Below are 17,602 nucleotides of genomic sequence, written 5' to 3'. Positions count from 1 at the left end.
CACATGAATTGAGACCACTCACAGAAAAAAATATCGGTTGTTTTGAACCCAGAAATCGGGTAAAATCGCAGCTGAATGAATTTTGGGTTTAAATTAACCAAAAAATCGGATTAGACTGAAAATTTGAGCATTTTAATGAGACTTGAATCTGTATTTCAAGTCTGTATTCCTTGATAACAAAATGAAGTCCCTTTTTATCGCGCGACAATGTTTGTTGAGCAAACCTGAGTCACGCGTATTACAGCTGAGTAAAATTACCATATACCAGCAGAAAGACAGTCAAAAACACAAAAAAATCTTCCGATCGATTTTTCTCGCATTTTCCAATGGAAATTTTGAAGATATGAATTCGATTCCTAGACTACTTTGGGCCAGAAGATCTTTTTTTGACTGTCTTTCTGCTGCTACATTTCTGTCTTTTTGTCTTTCTGCTGGCAATTTTATTCAGCTGTAATACGCGTGACTCATGTTGATCACATCGTCGCGCGAAAAAAAGATACTTCATTTTGTACTCATCGAAATACAGTTTAATCCGATTTTTCGGCTAATTAAAACCCAAAAATCATTTTGCTGGGATTTTAACCGATATTTTTTCTGTGAGCCCGTCAACGTGCAACACGGTGCACATAAAGTCTAGGGGAAAGTAACTGCCTATTTCATTTACACATTTCCACATTGAATATCAATTCTTCGACCCGTAAGTGAAGTGGTCCCAAATTATGAATGAGAAGAAAAAGCAAGCAATGTGTGAATATTCTGAGTTCGCCCCTGGTATAAAATGCTGATGTTATGCATTTTTGCGCAACTGTGCTATGCTGTTCCTTTATTTTAATTGCATTTCACGTGCGATAGTTGTACTTCATATGTATCGTTGATTTGCTTGAACTTTACTGTACAAGTCAGTAATAAAAAAATGTGTATGGCTCTGTTCAAACTAATAGCTCGATATGTTTACATAACACTTACATGTAAGTAGAAATATTCGATGGCGATGATGGTAGTGCTGGTGGTTGTCGGAACACCTCTGTATATTATACAATGACCGTGTTCACATTTCACTGACAATGTGTAAGTAATGCCAAAAAGCTACTCTCTCCCGCACTACGTATGTGTGTGTGTGTGTTTATTCATACTGGTGCGTCTTTGATGAAGATATTAATTTAATTTAATGTATGAATCTTTAAATTGGTCGTGTTTGTTAATTAATCCTTTGCAGTTTCATGCAACAATGTATAAATGATATCAATTCTCGTTGGTATGGCGGCACGCTGTCTGGTTTACTGCATTCTTCTCAAAGCTCTCTCTCTCCCTCTGTCTCCATTAAATTGACAGTTACAAGCTGATGAATTAGTTATATTAGACAATAATGTCTTTTAAACGAGATAACAAAACGCTGACATATGCTCTTGTTATGTAAATATTAATGCACTCCCACTTCCATCCTGATAGCTTCTGACGGCCAGGTTCAAAGGGGAGGGGGTTAATTTCAAAGTTGTTCAAAATTGTAAAGGGGTAATTTTCTGCTACACCATTCTATCTAAATCTCCAGGCTTTTCCGGTTTTTTTTTAGCGAAAATCCCTAGCAAATTGAAAGATTTTTTCACGATTCCATCTCCTTTCTATCCAAATCTCTATCTTTTTGGTTTTTTTTTGCTCTTCACTTCTTTCGCAAGAATCCCTAGCAAATCGAAAGAATATTTAGATTATTTTTCTCAATTTGTAAAGGGCTAATTTCCCAAATCCATTCTCCAACGGTAAATAGACCCCTCGGTCAGAAGCTATGTCCACCCTCCCTCAATCACTCGAACTACCGTTTGGTCTCTTTTTATCGTCCAATTTAATCAACCAGAATGAAGCTTTAACTGCACATGTTTATATTAACAGATCAATTTGTTAAATCCATGTTTGTTGAGGATGATAATGTGTTTTTGATGATTTGAGCTTTATTTGTAATGGATTATAATTGCAGTTTCAATCTCAAAATTCAATGCCATTTTTCAATGATGTAACCAGAGATTGTTTCTATGAGGAAGAGGAATGGTGAGAAGGCAAATGAGAGGTGAGGGACATCGCTTGGTTAAAAAACTTTTTCCTCCTCACTTGGCAGCATTTCTCTTCATTTTCGGTCTCCATCAGAAACAATTCCTGGATTTAACGCAATAATGATGAGACAACTCGATTTAATTTCTATTTCAGCACAAAATTATGAATATTATTGTTCGATTGACCCTGTTCAAAAATGTACATCATTTCATTTTCGTTTGAAGTCATTTCATAGCCCCGATTCAATTCAAGTTTTATTTTCGCATTTTTTAGATTTTTTTATGTTTATGCACTCACCATTGAATAATTATGAGGGCAGCTCAAAAGTATATTAATTCTAATAGTAATACAAACCTGGTTTTTTGTTGCCATTGAAAATAACGGAGATTTTGTCGTGGGATTTGTGTGCAATGAATTTTGCAAATTAATTTTTCATATTTTGCCTGAAATTTGGCTATTTAGCCAAACTTCAAAGAGTCATCTATTCAATTGAAAACGTCATGTTGTTTATATTTTGTGTTCTTTATTATAGATCTTTTTTATTTGTATAATTTATACATTCACGTACACAACATACATGGATTTTTAAATGTTCAATAAACGTTTGTAACTTACATTCAATAGTATTTTATTTATTCACTGTTTTATGTATGTTTTCATTTTAAATCGCTGCAGTTGTTGTTGTCATTTATTTTTTCCCATGAGTAATTCAAAAACGAAATTCATTTACATAGTAGTTTCCAGTCCATGTATTTCGGATGGATATCTCAATAGAGCTTTTTGAATATCTCGATAGAGCCAGAGCTGTGTATATCAAGTGCTGCACAGTTACGCTTTATCTGCTTTGTATGTATTTTTCGTGCGGCACTTATACACATATACGTCGCAACATACCGAGCAGTTGCGTTAAATATCGGATATGTTCTGAAATATCGCGTTGTGCACCAATGAAATGCTAATAAATTTTTCGTTCATAGATCTTGTACACATTTAAATATGTTTTTTTTTTTTTGCAGTCATTGTTTCCAGGGATATACACAGTGATGGACATCAAATAGATGGTTCGCAATGAAAAATGAGATGATAAAATTTTTCGATTAAAATCATCAATATCGTTTCATAACCTTGTGTGATTAAAAATAGTTATTGTATAAAAAAGTAATGATTTCATTCATTTGATTATTTCTGGACATTCTTCAATTTATCTACATACATTTAACTAAAATCACGATTTTTGTGCTGGATATTCAACATTAACTCTGTCGAAACTCGATTCTTGATCATTTAATTGTTAGCAAAATGTTTGTCAGCTGTTTGATATTCATTTCATTTGGGTATATCCGGAGACCAGAAACAATGACTGTAATGTACATTTTTTGCATTATTTTCGGTTGAATCATGCTTTTTCTTTGTTTTTCTCTCAAATACATAGTTAAGTAGTATTTCGATTGAATATGGTTTTTTTTAAAAAGTAAATACACATTTATAGCTCAATGAGAGAAAGAGGAAATATGAATGCATACATAAGTTTCTTACATTGATTTAATGATGACCAGATGTTTAAAGTACATGTATAATTAGTGTTATTTCTTGTTTTTATTTTAATTATGTTAAAATTAAAATATGTTTGGATAAGTTTCTTTGGAACATTTTCAATAGTAAGCCAGAGTCATAGGTTCTGACATAGTTCGCATGGGTCGCATAATCCCCCCCCCCCCTAGCGCCCGAGGACCCCCCCTAGAATTTTGAGAAAATATTCGATTTTCCTAAGGCTTTTCACACGGAATAAAATTATTCCATTTTGCTAGGGTTTTTTGTTTCCAGCTCTCGAACTACCACCCCCGCCCCCCCGAGAAGACATAGCATCTGAAAAGAAATATTTTGCTACAGATTTACAAATTTTCAGAAATATTCAATTTTGCTAGGGTTTTTTCGGCTGGGGACCCCCCGTCGATTTTCGGCCGTGACCCTCCCCCTCTAAGTTTTGTAGTGTCAGAACCTATGGCCAAAGTCGTATTTTATACGTTTAAAGTACGCGGATTATACAACAACAGTCAGCATTTTCCGAAACTATTACTTTTTGTTTTAAATTCATAATTTTAAAATCAGGTACTAAACATACTCGACGATTTTGGCTATGGTACACGCAACTCCACATAGAGATGTGCCATATTAACACTCTCGTTTACTTTTCCTGGTAAAGAAAATATTATTCATTTAATAAACGCCTTAATGTCATAAACTCTTATTGAAAATTAATTAATCGAAATGAATAAAATTATATGAATGTTCTTGTTTTTTCTTTAATAGGTTTGAATAGTAAAAAAAATACAATCAATTAATTTATAAGTAGCAATTATTTTAACATCGTGCTACTCTAACAATTATAAATCCATATATTCACACTCATTTCATCAAACTTTTTTTTTATTCGATCCTTAATACCAACGCAATTTACATATTTCACATGTCATACATGCTCAACTCTCTCATATATATTATTATTTATCATTAAATCACTCTTATTCCATCACATGTTCTACAATTAAGTATTATTGAACAAAAAGATCATAGATTCATTAGTGTATCGATATCGATTAGGTGATGGCGAAAAATGGAGACTAATTCATCGACGAAAATATGAAACATTTTTGGTTGTACATCGTGAAATGTAAACCATATTTATATTCTACATGAGTGTGGTACCAATATTTTATTTAAATTAAAACCTCATGTTTTCTCATTTTTACTAAACATATTTTGATGTATGCTTTTTTATCGAAATTGTTAAAATAAAAACCGAGCAACGAAATTCAATTAACCAAGCAATAAATCAGACAATCGACTGCATAAATAAAATGACACCAGCCCATCTATTGATGTTTACCTCGAGGCTTAATCAACCTTTTTTATTCCGGAATCAGCGTTTATTTCGAGGTCTTTCATTAACTGATGTTGTTTTTATAATATGATGTTGCACAGTTCAAAAAGTTTCGTAAATTTGCGGTAAATATCAACTTCTGAACTGAATGCATGGAAAATTATTGTGGATTGGAATACATAGAAAATGTGAAATGCCTGTTGCGTGAGTTCATATTGATTCGTTTTTTTTTTTTTTTTGCAAGCCAAGCAATAATGTTCGCAGCATGAATTAACGCAAGAATGATGATATTGTTTGAGTTTTATGTTTATTATTCAAATTTTGATTTTCGGTACTCCAATTTAAAGACAAATTGAAAGCAGTCGGGCGCTGTACATTGCAAATGGCATCACTATTTGACTATCGCGCTCTCGATAGCAATTGCATATGATGACTGACACTATAAAAACAGCTGACTTTTACTCACAATAATGATGATGATGATGGAAATGAAGCCAACATATGAAAAACGATCACCACAAATGTGTGTGTGCATGTGTGGGCACGGAATTGAAAATTAATAGTCATGCGATGACTTGTTTTTTGATTCCGTTCAAAGGTTTCTTTTGTGCGTCAATGTTCCACGTGTGCTTGCAGAGCATACATTTGCAATTAGATTATCATACACTTTTCTCTGGGTAAAATGTTAATAACACTTCGTACGGTAATAATTAATTCTTTGGCTTCTCCGGTTATTTATTTATTTTTTTTTATTTTATTTAAGTATAAACCACACATTTGTCATGTCATTGTTCAATGAATTGGTCTATTCAATAGACATATAATATGCATATTGGTTTTTTCTTTCTTTTTTGTGTAATGGAATTGATTGCACAGACCACCCACGCCTTCGGAAAATCGAACTACAATTAGGATTATTGTGTTTCGAACTCGTTCTGTATAAATCAACATAACATATATGTCATACGCCTACATTCACTTAACTTCATTATGATTCGGCTCTATCATTACAATTCAAACGATTGTGAATTGATGAAATGTCATTTTGTCACAAAACTTTATTTCATTTGCATTGCATTTAATTTGATTATTATTAATGAATCGATTTGTAACGTAAATTCTGAATAGAAACTTCGCCGAAGATAGATGAATAGTTTCATTGGGGTATTTAATTACATTGATGGTTTTTTGCTCTTTGTTTTGATTTGATTTAATTGAAAAATATCCAGAGTTTTAAATTATACACCGATTTTGCAAAGTAATGCCAATTCAAAATGTCAATTCAGTCTTCAAAATGTTCAATTTATGTGATTATACATGAGTCCAAATGATCAGTGAGAACGATAAGTAACGAAAGTGGTTCGGAGCAGAGCACAAACGATAAAATGTTCGCAAGATTTGTGAGCACTTTTATTTTTGAATTGAAAAAAATAATACGCTATAAAGAAAAGTACAGTCGGTTCGACTGGATTTATTTGGTTTGAATCAATAAGCTCTAAGTAGCTCATTGCTTACGCTGATTGGTGTTTTGCATAAGCTTCCAGCTCTGTTAATTTTTGTGATCAAATTTGGTTGTCAGCTGAAATGTAATGTAATCTAATATAAGCTATTTCGTCGATAAATCGGTAAAAGCGTTCAGTCATTTCATTGTTATTGTGTCACATACAAATTGTGTTTTGATACATAAGAATCAGAAATAGAGAGTGACAAAGAGAAATTTATTCCTAACAACAAAATGTCATTCATTGACTTCTAATAATAATGTTAAATATAATATTACACCAATACAGAGTGAATGCGATAGATCTTATGGGTTAATTTTGCCGCTGGATGTTGATGTGGTTTGTTGGTTACATCCGCCATATGAATAAGTTGATGATTCCATAACTAATGGATGGCAGATATCGTATGTATTTGGTTTGTTGAGTGTATTTTGTCGAACCCCAGGACTAGATGTTGAATTACATGTTGAACTTAGACTGGGAGCAAGTGAACGTCATCTAAGTTCGGAATGAAGTTCGTTCATCTGATCACTATCGTCAAGTGAATTTGCAGCAGCGCTTGGTGAAATGCTTGGTGTTCGTCCGCCCGTACGTATCGCGGACAAATCGGAGCCACGTCGACTGGTAATTTTCTTAAACCCAGGTCCTGAGCAAAAGCATTTGCATATAATACGCTTGAATGCGAATCGAAAGTCTTTTGAAAATAGAGCGTAAATCATTGGATTAACGGCCGAATTACAATAGCCCAACCAAAAGAATAACGAAAACAATAACGGTTGAATGCAATTGTCACAAAATGCACGCACCAAATACATGGTGAAAAATGGAAGCCAACACACAATAAACAAACCAACAATTATCGCTAACGTTTTTGCCGCTTTTGTTTCCATTCGAAATCGTTTCACTTGCGCTTTAATATTACGTTTTCCCATTTTTTTGCTTGTGCGCGGCGATAAACTTTTTTCCAAATTTGGTAGACTTTTTACAACTTGTAAATAGCTATCATTGCCACGAAATATTCGTGACGATGTTAAATCCTTTCCATTTGATGAATAATGTACGGCATACAAAACATTTGATTTTTGTGCACTTGGACTACTTATATTCTCGGATGATGGATATGATACGGATATTTTGATTTTGTCGTGTTTTCGCGTCGAAAATTTGGAATGGCGTTCGGGCGATGAGCTGCCAATGCTTGTCGATGTACTGTGAGTGCTGCCATTGCTTAGTGACGATTCATGGTAATTTGACCCACGACCACGATGAATTCGCAACGTTAAACGTTGCTCATCGAAACGATTTCCAATGCCCTTTGTACCTGTATCGAAAAAGAAAATGATTCGTATTAGTCGAATTCCAAATCGATTTCAATGGTGTCTACATATCTGCAAACTGATTTCGATTTACAGCTTGTTTATAGCGATGATGATGGCGGTGCCCAAAAAAAAGTGTCATCAATTTTATTTTACTTTTTTGTAAAATAAATATTTCAGTTTGTCGACATGTAATTCGATTTTTCATTCTCCTCCACTCATCGCAATAAATCAGCTTTGATTTAAAGAAAAAAAAAACTCCAATACGTTTCTTTCGATTTTCTTATTTTTTTCCCACTCTTTTTCACGCCCAATTGATTTTTTTTTAACTTTACATTTTTCATTGGAGGAATTCTTTTTTTATAACTTCCACTGTCTGTGGCTTATGCTTATATTTTTCTTGAATTTTCGTGACTCCTAAATAAGTCATATATATTTTAAATTTAAAAACAAAAAAAAACTAATTTCATTGTTGAAACTCATATACTTACAAAGCTTTCGCACAAATAATTAGCATAATAAGCAGTTTAATGAGAAAAGAACCAAAAATTAAGAAGCAGTGTGCAAAATGAAGCTAATAAATCGCATAAAATCGAAAAGGAAACAATGAGCATATAGAAGCGCATAATCTATAAATTATTAGCAAATCGAAGCCTCTTATCTGTCTGCATTAGGAAAGAGAATTTAACATTGAATCAATGAATTATCACTGTGGATATAAGGCAATTCCATCGAGATTACTTGCTGAATGATGATATATCCTCCTTAGCTTTGATTGGATACATCTTGATTTTCATATTGGTTTCGAAGTATTTTTGTGTGTGCATATGTGTATATGTGTTCACTCTTCATTTCTCAAACTCCCTTTATATTCACGGTTGATTTTTTGTGTTGATGCTTTGCGTGCGCTTTGTGTCATATTCCAAAGAAAATTTAGACAAAGTCATTTTTCTGAGTCATCCACAAATGGTGATTAACCGCACGTAACACCAAAATCTACGTCAATTGATGACAAAATCAATGGCTAAGCCGAGAATTCTTTGATTCATCAGTTTATTTGGTATTATTGCATGAACATATCTGAAACCATGCCTCGTCATGATGAAATGTCGAAAGCAACAGAGAAGTGTTTGTATTTTCATAAATAATCAGTGCATTATATAAATTACCAGCGATATAAATACGTTGATTAATTTATTCGGATTTATACACGCAAAAAAGTAACTATAATAGAGAAAAAAACCTCATCGGTGTTCAGACTTTCAAAGTCATGAAAATTATCAATATTTTCACTTGGCTTCCCTTGTGGAAATATTTCGACTTCATAGCCTTATATTGACTAATTTGGGACAAAAATGGCCAATATTTCAGCCAGCTAAAGTTAACTATAAGTGACTACATGCGTCTTCATGTAACTTGAGTTGAGAAATGTCGATTGTGATGTACGGTTAACTATAAGTATATGAAATTGACTTTTGTCAACTATGTTGACTATAATCACTTTTAGTTAACTCTGAAACATAACCAACTATATTCGATTTCAATCAACTATTGGTAATTTTAATCGAATAAAACTGATTAAAATTGACTTAATTTATAGTCAGTCAGTCATTTTTTTTTTCACAAGGGTTTCAGTATGATAATTTACCGGTGAATGCTTGAAGGACATGACAACATTCTGGACGTATTTTATGTTCACTGGTATGTCAAGTGTGTTATTAACACTATTTGAAGCGACGTGATATGTCGTTGCACAAGTAAATGACCTCCTTCACTATTCGATCGACAAAATTCGGTAAATTTCTATGCAAGCTTCTTACTCAAATGAATAAATTCAAGTCAGTGAAATGTTTTATTACAAAGGAACTCGACGTTGACTCCAATTCGGTGATAGAGACTATTTATAAAGTTCTGAGAACCGTATTTGTGCTACCTTCTGGCATATGCAAAACAAATGAAGAAGAAAAGGTAAGAGTTGTGTTTCCATTAAAAAAAAAAAAAAAAACAGAAGTAGCATCGCCTTCAAGATGCATATGAAATTTTGTTCATTGAATTGATGCAGTGTTTACACACATTAAAAAAAATAACGATGAACCAATGCACGGCATAGTTCACATTTATCGATTTCACAATTTCACAATCGACTTGTCACACACACACACTCGCATCTATCTTATGTGCAGCAGAACTCGCAAATTTTTCAGACCGACCCGACCCGTTATTCCTGTACCCAATCCAATCTCCAACTGAATAAAAAAAAATTCGCTCGTAACTGAGCCTGATCGGACGGGCTCGGATCGTGCGGATCCAACTTGCAAACATTGATGTGCAGCGAAGGAAACACAAGTAACCTGAGCAGGTGTATTCGTGTGTTTTCGTATCAGTGAGCTTCGAATCATCACGTTACTTTCATTTGAGAAGTGCTAGAGCAGTGAATAAGTGATAGAAAAAAGTCATCATCAAAACGTTAAAATGGCCCAACACTTCAATAATATTGCCTATTCATAAGCATCGTGCTCTTTTGGCCTTTTGTGCTTCTCGCAACAATGTTTATTTTTTTCGAAGAATGTGAACGACAACAGAGTTGAAAAATCCATTTAAGAAATCGTTGTTAATATAAACACGATATATTGGCGCATTCTTTTTTATGTAACATCGATTGAGAAAAGATGTCAATTAAACTTTCTTTTGACAGCATATCTTTCAAACATTGTGGTAACGCAATACATACCTCGTCTATGTTTAGTTTGTGAGTCGTATGTAAATATTGAAAGGGATATCAGGAAGTGGAAGAAATCATGGCTGTCAATATAAAAAAAATGAACAAAGTAAGTGAAAAATGTCTTCAAATCAGTTGGATATGGTTGGCATATTGTGAATATTTACCACCATAATTTCCATTCACTCGAGCAATCAACGAAGACAACAAAAATAATATATATGATGGAATATATCATCAATCATTTATATTCAATCAACATAAATGCAAAATTTCACTGCTTCTTGCACATTCAAACTGGAGCTTGCTACTTTTTTCGTTTTTTTTGTTAGCCATATGCTTTGAAATCTCTTCACGTCTTTTTTTATTTAAGCATGTTATCGACACATAAAATATTATAAATAAAAGTTCACAAGAAGAGAAACACAAAAAAGTGGCCAAATGGTTTTATTAGACTGTCGTTCAAAATTGCTATCGCGCATTTTCCATCAAAATGAAGAGAAAAGAAAATGAAACCAATGAAAAAAAATCCCGAAAAGATGTTCAAACTCAATATTTTCAAACGAATTAGTGCACATAATAGGTCGACGGAATCACAGATATACATGTATATTTAAACACATTTGGATTTTTGCGTGAACATATGTATTTCATTCCTTTTACATGAGTTGCTTGCTAAGAATGTGAAAATTTTATAGCGTCGATAAGAAAATGCTTCAGACTGCCATTGAACAAATGTGAGTTTATCTACATTACAATCGTATGGAAAATCCCAATACGATTAAATTAAAGCCCCCAACAGACATTGATTATTGCTTTTGATTTCTTATTCAAACCGATTCTGTGATATATATTTTTTTTAAAAAGAAAAAGAACGAAGATAACGGACGTCGGAGGAGAGAAAACCTCTGGCATTCCTAATAAGTGGTCCGAAACATTTGAACAACAAACGATGGCTAGATAGAATTACAAAAATTATAAGAGTTAATATCGATATAGAGCCATATATATTATTGGTATTTTCCCTGCAGACATTATATATGATGCATCCATAAATATCATTAATATCATGATTTCATGTGAAATCAGCAAAGCAATTCGTTTTCTCTTTATTGATATACTGTTCAAATTCGAACTGTAGCTGCAAAAATTGCAGATTCATCGTAATTTGTTAGCCATTTCCACGTCACATCGAATCGGTTTCATTTGACTATTTCTTTTTTTTTTCTTTTTCTTTCTGTCAATGGTGATGGTGCTTTTTCATTCAAACGATGGCGATAAAATTAAGTAATTGTCGTTGCGGACGAATGCAAACAAAGATTCATGTGATAGCCAAAAAGTGCTTGCCACACAAATTAAATACGTTTTTTTTCTCTATTCTTTTCGCTTTGGATATTGTCCAAAAAATAATCTTCTTCATTTGTGTGTGTGTATGTTTGAGCACAAAATGTAAGCTGGTCGGTGATTTAAAAGCTCCTATTTAAATGGCTATAATATATCAAATTTAAATTTATGATTGGTCATTGTTTGTGTACGGTTCTTTTTTATACTTTTCAAATAAATTCGCTACAATTTCACATGAGAATCGATCGTATGACAGTTTTTAAAGTATGCATATTTCTCTGAATAGGAATATATGGGCATATGAAAACGTCAAATCGCATTTTCGTTTTGTTTCATTTTATATTATGTACTCCATCGTTGTGTGAATACACGTATGTGTGTGTGTGTGTCGATTGAAAATAGAATCAAATACAAAAGCCAATTGCCCATTCAATCCAGTCAATATACACATCTGAGCAGTAAAATGAATCAATAATCAATTTACTTGGAATGTTGACAATTCAAAGTTACCACATATGACCTTATCATTATTTACCATGTCTATCTTGATCGCATACATATACGGCATATATTCAACTCGATGGATTTCCATAGACCTGATTTATCCATTTATTTTGAAATCCGTGTGTTTCGCATTAGTGAATAGCACTTTATGATTGACGAGAGAAAGAGTATAAGCTTAAGCCTGATAGGTTTTTTTTGCTTCTTTTCTTTTTAATCAATACCGTTTTTGTTTGTTTGCTCGCCGTTTCCCTTAATTGGTTATTGTTTCTGTTGTTGTTTTTATTTACTGTCGACAAAATATGTGTCATCTGAGATAATGTCGTAAAAATCATATTTTTGCCTTTTTCAAATGGCAATGAATTGCAACATTTTTTTCTTTCTCAATTGATTTTAAGGGCATCTGAGCTTGGTTTTTATTTATATTGATGTTAGCGCATTTACCATTTGGTATCACATGCTTTTTTTCTCTTTTGTCTTCATATTGTTACTTTGTCGTTTATTGTAAATAATGCTCTGTCACGTATTTCTTTTTTTCAGCGCTCACTAAATCAAGGAAAATTGAAATTACAAATTGGCCAATATCAAGTGGCATTTTATGTGTAGGCGAAACTTTATACGTATAGAAGAAAATAATCAGGCTTTAATTTTAACAGCACCCACGTACAGCCTGACAAGTAAAGGCATAAATCGTGAATATGTGGTATATGATGTTATCACTCCTAACCTACAACTATAACAAAAAAAAATGGAACAACAATAATGACAAGTTTAAGTGGAAAATGACAATGGCAAGTAACCAACAAAACCGAAACATAAATAGATACAAAGTTCAGGTTGAACAGAATTTCCTACTATTTATTTTTCTTTTTCTCATCTCAATATTCACTTTTTTCAACCACTCACACGCGAGAAAACGGTATAAATAAATAAAATATTCTTTTATTATTCTTCTATTATATTTTTCATTCAAAATGTGAAATACTACAAATGGAATCACAAGAAATGCAAACGAATTACTTTTCGGTCATTTCTATTTTCAATGTTTGTTTTCTTCTTCTTACTCTTCTGTCTATCTCTCTCTATTCATTGAGGCAGTCGTGAATGTTAAATGAACACATTGAGCTTCTCAAGCACACGCAACCACGTACCAGTCATAAAATAAAAAAAAAATATGAAAAACTTAAATGAATCCTGTAAAAATGTCGACTGTATAACGAGTTCCCATCGGTGTTGTTAAAAAACGTTTTAACAATATAGCGAATTGTGAGTATTAAATTTTGTATGCAACACGCATCAATCTCAATAATTTTCATGACACTTGGCCAAAAGTGAAGAAATTTTTTCCCTGCAATTCTTCATATTAAAAATGAAAAAAAAAGTGGTATATTTGGTTCGATTTTAATTTCATTTAGTCCGCCCTGTTCATATAAATGCCACCTCGTTTAACCTTCCCGTATCGTATCCAAAATGTTGTGGTTTCATTTGTCGTAACCCTAACGGAAGAGGTTTCCAAGAAGAATAAATAATGAACAAATAATAATCGTGATGGATCAATGAAATCGAAAAAGCTCACATTATTTGTATTAATTTTTGTATTTATTTATTCTTGGCAACAAACGCTTATCAATAACAGCAACAGTATGGTTTTCTAATACACGTTTTTTTTAAATTTTCTTTAATAATTTGTTATGCCTATAAATTGTGAGAGATCATGTATTTTTTGGTGGCATAAATGGATCAAACAAAAATCTTCAATCTATGTTTATTTAACCGGCGATAGAATATTCAAGTAATAATCATCTCATTTGAATATGCTAATACAGATATCAACGGTTGATATTACTTATTTGTGTTTTTGTTGTTTCGTTTAAATATGATTATATGGGGGGAGGGAAGTCCCATGTCTTGGTGTCTGACACTGTCATACAAATATGTCAAAATTGTTTTTTTTTTTTTTTTTTTTGTTTCATGAAGACATTTGACAAGGAGCAAAATTCACTTATAAACTGATTTACATTTGCATAATAATTAGTGTCAATGTCTATGATTTTCCCATTTCATCCCACTGGTAAACATAAAAAAAGAGATTGAATTCTATGTCTATTGTATATATACGTATAAATTGTGCTTTGATTTGATTTTGTTGTGCAGTTGAACGCGCTTGTGATGCGCATAAGCACAAAAGGTAGTCGTTTGAACGCCTAAACGTATTTAAACACTCTTCAGCGCCTCTTGAGTTCACTCTTTGTTATTTGTCTTTTTCTCTAAGTTGTTCTAAGTATCTATGCATATTTTTTTGTTCTTTTTCATTCATCGAAATTATGTAACATATTTTATCATCTTCATTTCTTTTGAGTTTGCATCTGATTTTTTTTTAATTGTTTCAATGTAGTTTGGCTTTGTTATTGTTTCGGTTGTCGGTATAATATGTTTGTTTTTATTATTATTGGCATGAGTTTATGTTAAAGTCGCTGTTTCGCAACTATGGCGTCGAATCGGTTATTGTCGATATTGTTGTGTGATGTGTGCTGTCAATTGTTTCCGGTCCGATTGATTCCAAGCAAATCATTGGGTTTGTGATTGACGTTGTTTTGTGTTTGTTTAAGCTTGTTTTTCGTCGATGCTGGGTTCCGTGTTTACCAGCTACCCGTAAGCTATTCATCGTTCGATGTCACCTGGACGATGTATCACCGGCATTGCTATGCTGAAACATGCCTTTATTATTGGCACAATCATTTGCGTTGGCATCACGTTTGCAGCAATGAAAGCACAAGCATTTGTACAGTATTGTCTTAAATGCTATTCGAAAATCTTTCGAAAATAAGGCATAAATTAGCGGATTAATTGCACTGTTACAGTAGCCAAGCCAAAATAGAATTGAAAATAGTAGCGGCTCAATGCACAATTGGCAAAAGGCTCGTATCATGTACATGGTAAAAAATGGCAGCCAACATAATATGAAACCGCCAACAATTAAGGCTAATGTCTTTGCCGCTTTCGTTTCCATACGAAAGCGTTTCGCTTGCACTTTGAATATACGACGACCGACACCTTTGATTGTTTTGCTGCCGTCAACAGCTTTTGTATCAGCCTGATTGGTCTCATTAGCCGTCTTATTGTTGCACAAAAACGATTCCATATTCTCCTTACGATTCAATGTGATTTGCATCATGTGCAAAATTGGACTCTTGCTGGTTATGGCTATATCATTTGCCGTGCATTCGGCTTTTATATCATCGGTACGTGACTTGGCCAAACATTCACGGCGTCGCTCTAATGATGTGGTGCCAATGCTTTTCGATGGTTTCAAATGATGTCCGGTCAACGGTGGCGATATACGTGGCACACTATTCGATCGTCTTCCACGATGTATGCGCAACGTTAAACGGGTCTCTTCGAAGCGATTCTGTTTTGATGAACCTGCAATTATTCAGTGTCACCATTGTATAAAATATACAAAACCAAAATCATCCCGAACTGCAAAAATGAAATGAAATGAAATCTCAAAAATATCTCGAAATAAAACCGAAGAAAAAAGAAAAGAAAAGAAAAAACAAACAAACAAATCCAATTCGAATCGCACACATAATATTACGAATACAAAATGATAAAAAGTAATAGAATTGAAAATTGAGAGAAACGGCAGGAATAAAAACGAAGAGAAGCGAACAAAGTATGGAAAAAAATGATAATAGACGAACAGGAGTGAACAAAAAAAATTACGAGAGAATGAGAAACCAAGGGAAGAAAATACCAACTCAAATCGAATAAAATGACACAAAAACGATAAAAAAAAAACCAAGATGAAAACGAAAGGCAATGCAACAAATCAAACAACGTGAAAGTTTAACAAAAAAAAAAAAAAAACAATGGAATATACGTCTCGTTGAGTGAATGAAGGAAAACACAGTAAAAGACAGATTTGAAACAGAGTATGTGAGTGTGATAGCGAAAGAGAACGAGCGACGCTATAGAGAAAGATTTATTCGAAAATATATGGTAAATAAGGGAACCAAATTCTACATAGAATTAGTTGGATCGGAAAATCAGACGAAATCAGTCAGGTAAGATATGGTAAAAAGAATCAAATAGAAAACAATACAATAACGGTGAAATTGCGAGCAAAAAAAAGTGTTACATTGTGGTGGGGCTTTTATTTGGTCAATGCAATTTTTGGTGTGGACCAAAATGGAATTTTAAATATCATTCGAAAAGATGGCTAGAAAAGAAATAACCAAATCAAACGGCACGCAATACACAAAGATACCAGACTCACTTACTTTGCAAACATTAATCAATTTGTTTTGAATTTCGTGATGCTGGGGATACTTTTAAATATCGACTGTTGAGTGGAGTGAGGTTGCTTTTTTTATCTTCATAAGTATATTATGTACAAATCTATATAATGTTTTTTAATAGTATATAAGAATATACAAAAAAAATAAATGGTCTTACGAACGTAAGACGAACTTTTCCGCACTGTTTAACCGCAGTACACCACAAACGTTTCTTATTTTAAGCAATGGAATCATTTTTCAATGACATTCAAAAAAATATGTCTGACGTTAATTTTGCCATAGAAATTATTTTTGAAACACTTTCCATAACTAATGTCACAAAAAATTTGGATTTTTGTATGGGAGCCATGTCTGTATGCTACCTTAATGGTGTGAAACTTTGCACAGGTTGTTTTTTCACAAAAAAATAACATTCGGAGGGTTTGGAGAAATTTCAACCAAAATTAAGAGTACCTCCCATGCGAAATATTCGTTTTTGAGCCAAAAACTGAAAATGTTGTATGGGAGGTACCCCTAATTTTGATTGAAATCTCTTCAAACTTTCAGAATGTTATTTTTTTGTGTAAAAAATAGTCTGTGCAAAGTTTCACGTCATTAAAGTAGCATACAGGCATGGCTCCCATACAAAAATGCAATTTTTTTGTGATTTTTTTAAGGAAACTGTATCAATAATTGATTGTATCTCAAAACTAACCTCGGATTCGGTTTTCTCGTGCCAAAAAAACCCCCAATACATATTTTTGAGTGTTTAAGTCTACATTAAGTATGACTTTTGGACGAAAATTGGACTCTTTTTCATAGGTATCACTACAGGCATGAAATTTTTTTCCATCGACCAAAGTCGCTCAAAAGCTAATGATTTCTATTCCACGGGGCCCCCAATCATCCTGTAAAGTCAGATTTTGAATTAAGTTTCTACTATGAGCGCAATCTTGCTAACAAATTTTGCGTACGACGTACAACGTACGACGTACAACGTACGACGTACAACGTAC

General features: G+C 33.1%; 1 protein-coding gene across 2 annotated transcripts in view; it reads right to left on the bottom strand.

Annotated features, from left to right (window-relative positions):
- Positions 1-3,890: 3,890 nt before the first annotated feature.
- The window catches only part of LOC116337575 (octopamine receptor Oamb), a 90,285-nt gene continuing 76,573 nt past the window's right edge, over positions 3,891-17,602 (bottom strand). Inside the window, exon 6 of one of the 2 annotated variants that reach the window (XM_031762254.1) lies at positions 3,891-7,747. In XM_031762254.1, the coding sequence (XP_031618114.1) occupies positions 6,921-7,747 (827 nt within the window). In that variant the 3' untranslated portion in view covers positions 3,891-6,920. Of the gene's footprint in view, positions 7,748-14,037; positions 15,730-17,602 lie in introns of those variants that run through there. The other variant, XM_031762255.1, reaches the window with a different exon arrangement.

This window comes from Contarinia nasturtii, unplaced genomic scaffold (assembly GCF_009176525.2).
Source record: "Contarinia nasturtii isolate CC-2019 unplaced genomic scaffold, AAFC_CNas_1.1 Cnas_scaffold_285, whole genome shotgun sequence".
Taxonomy (NCBI): Eukaryota; Metazoa; Arthropoda; class Insecta; order Diptera; family Cecidomyiidae; genus Contarinia; species Contarinia nasturtii.
This window is presented reverse-complemented; position numbering and strand designations above follow the sequence as displayed.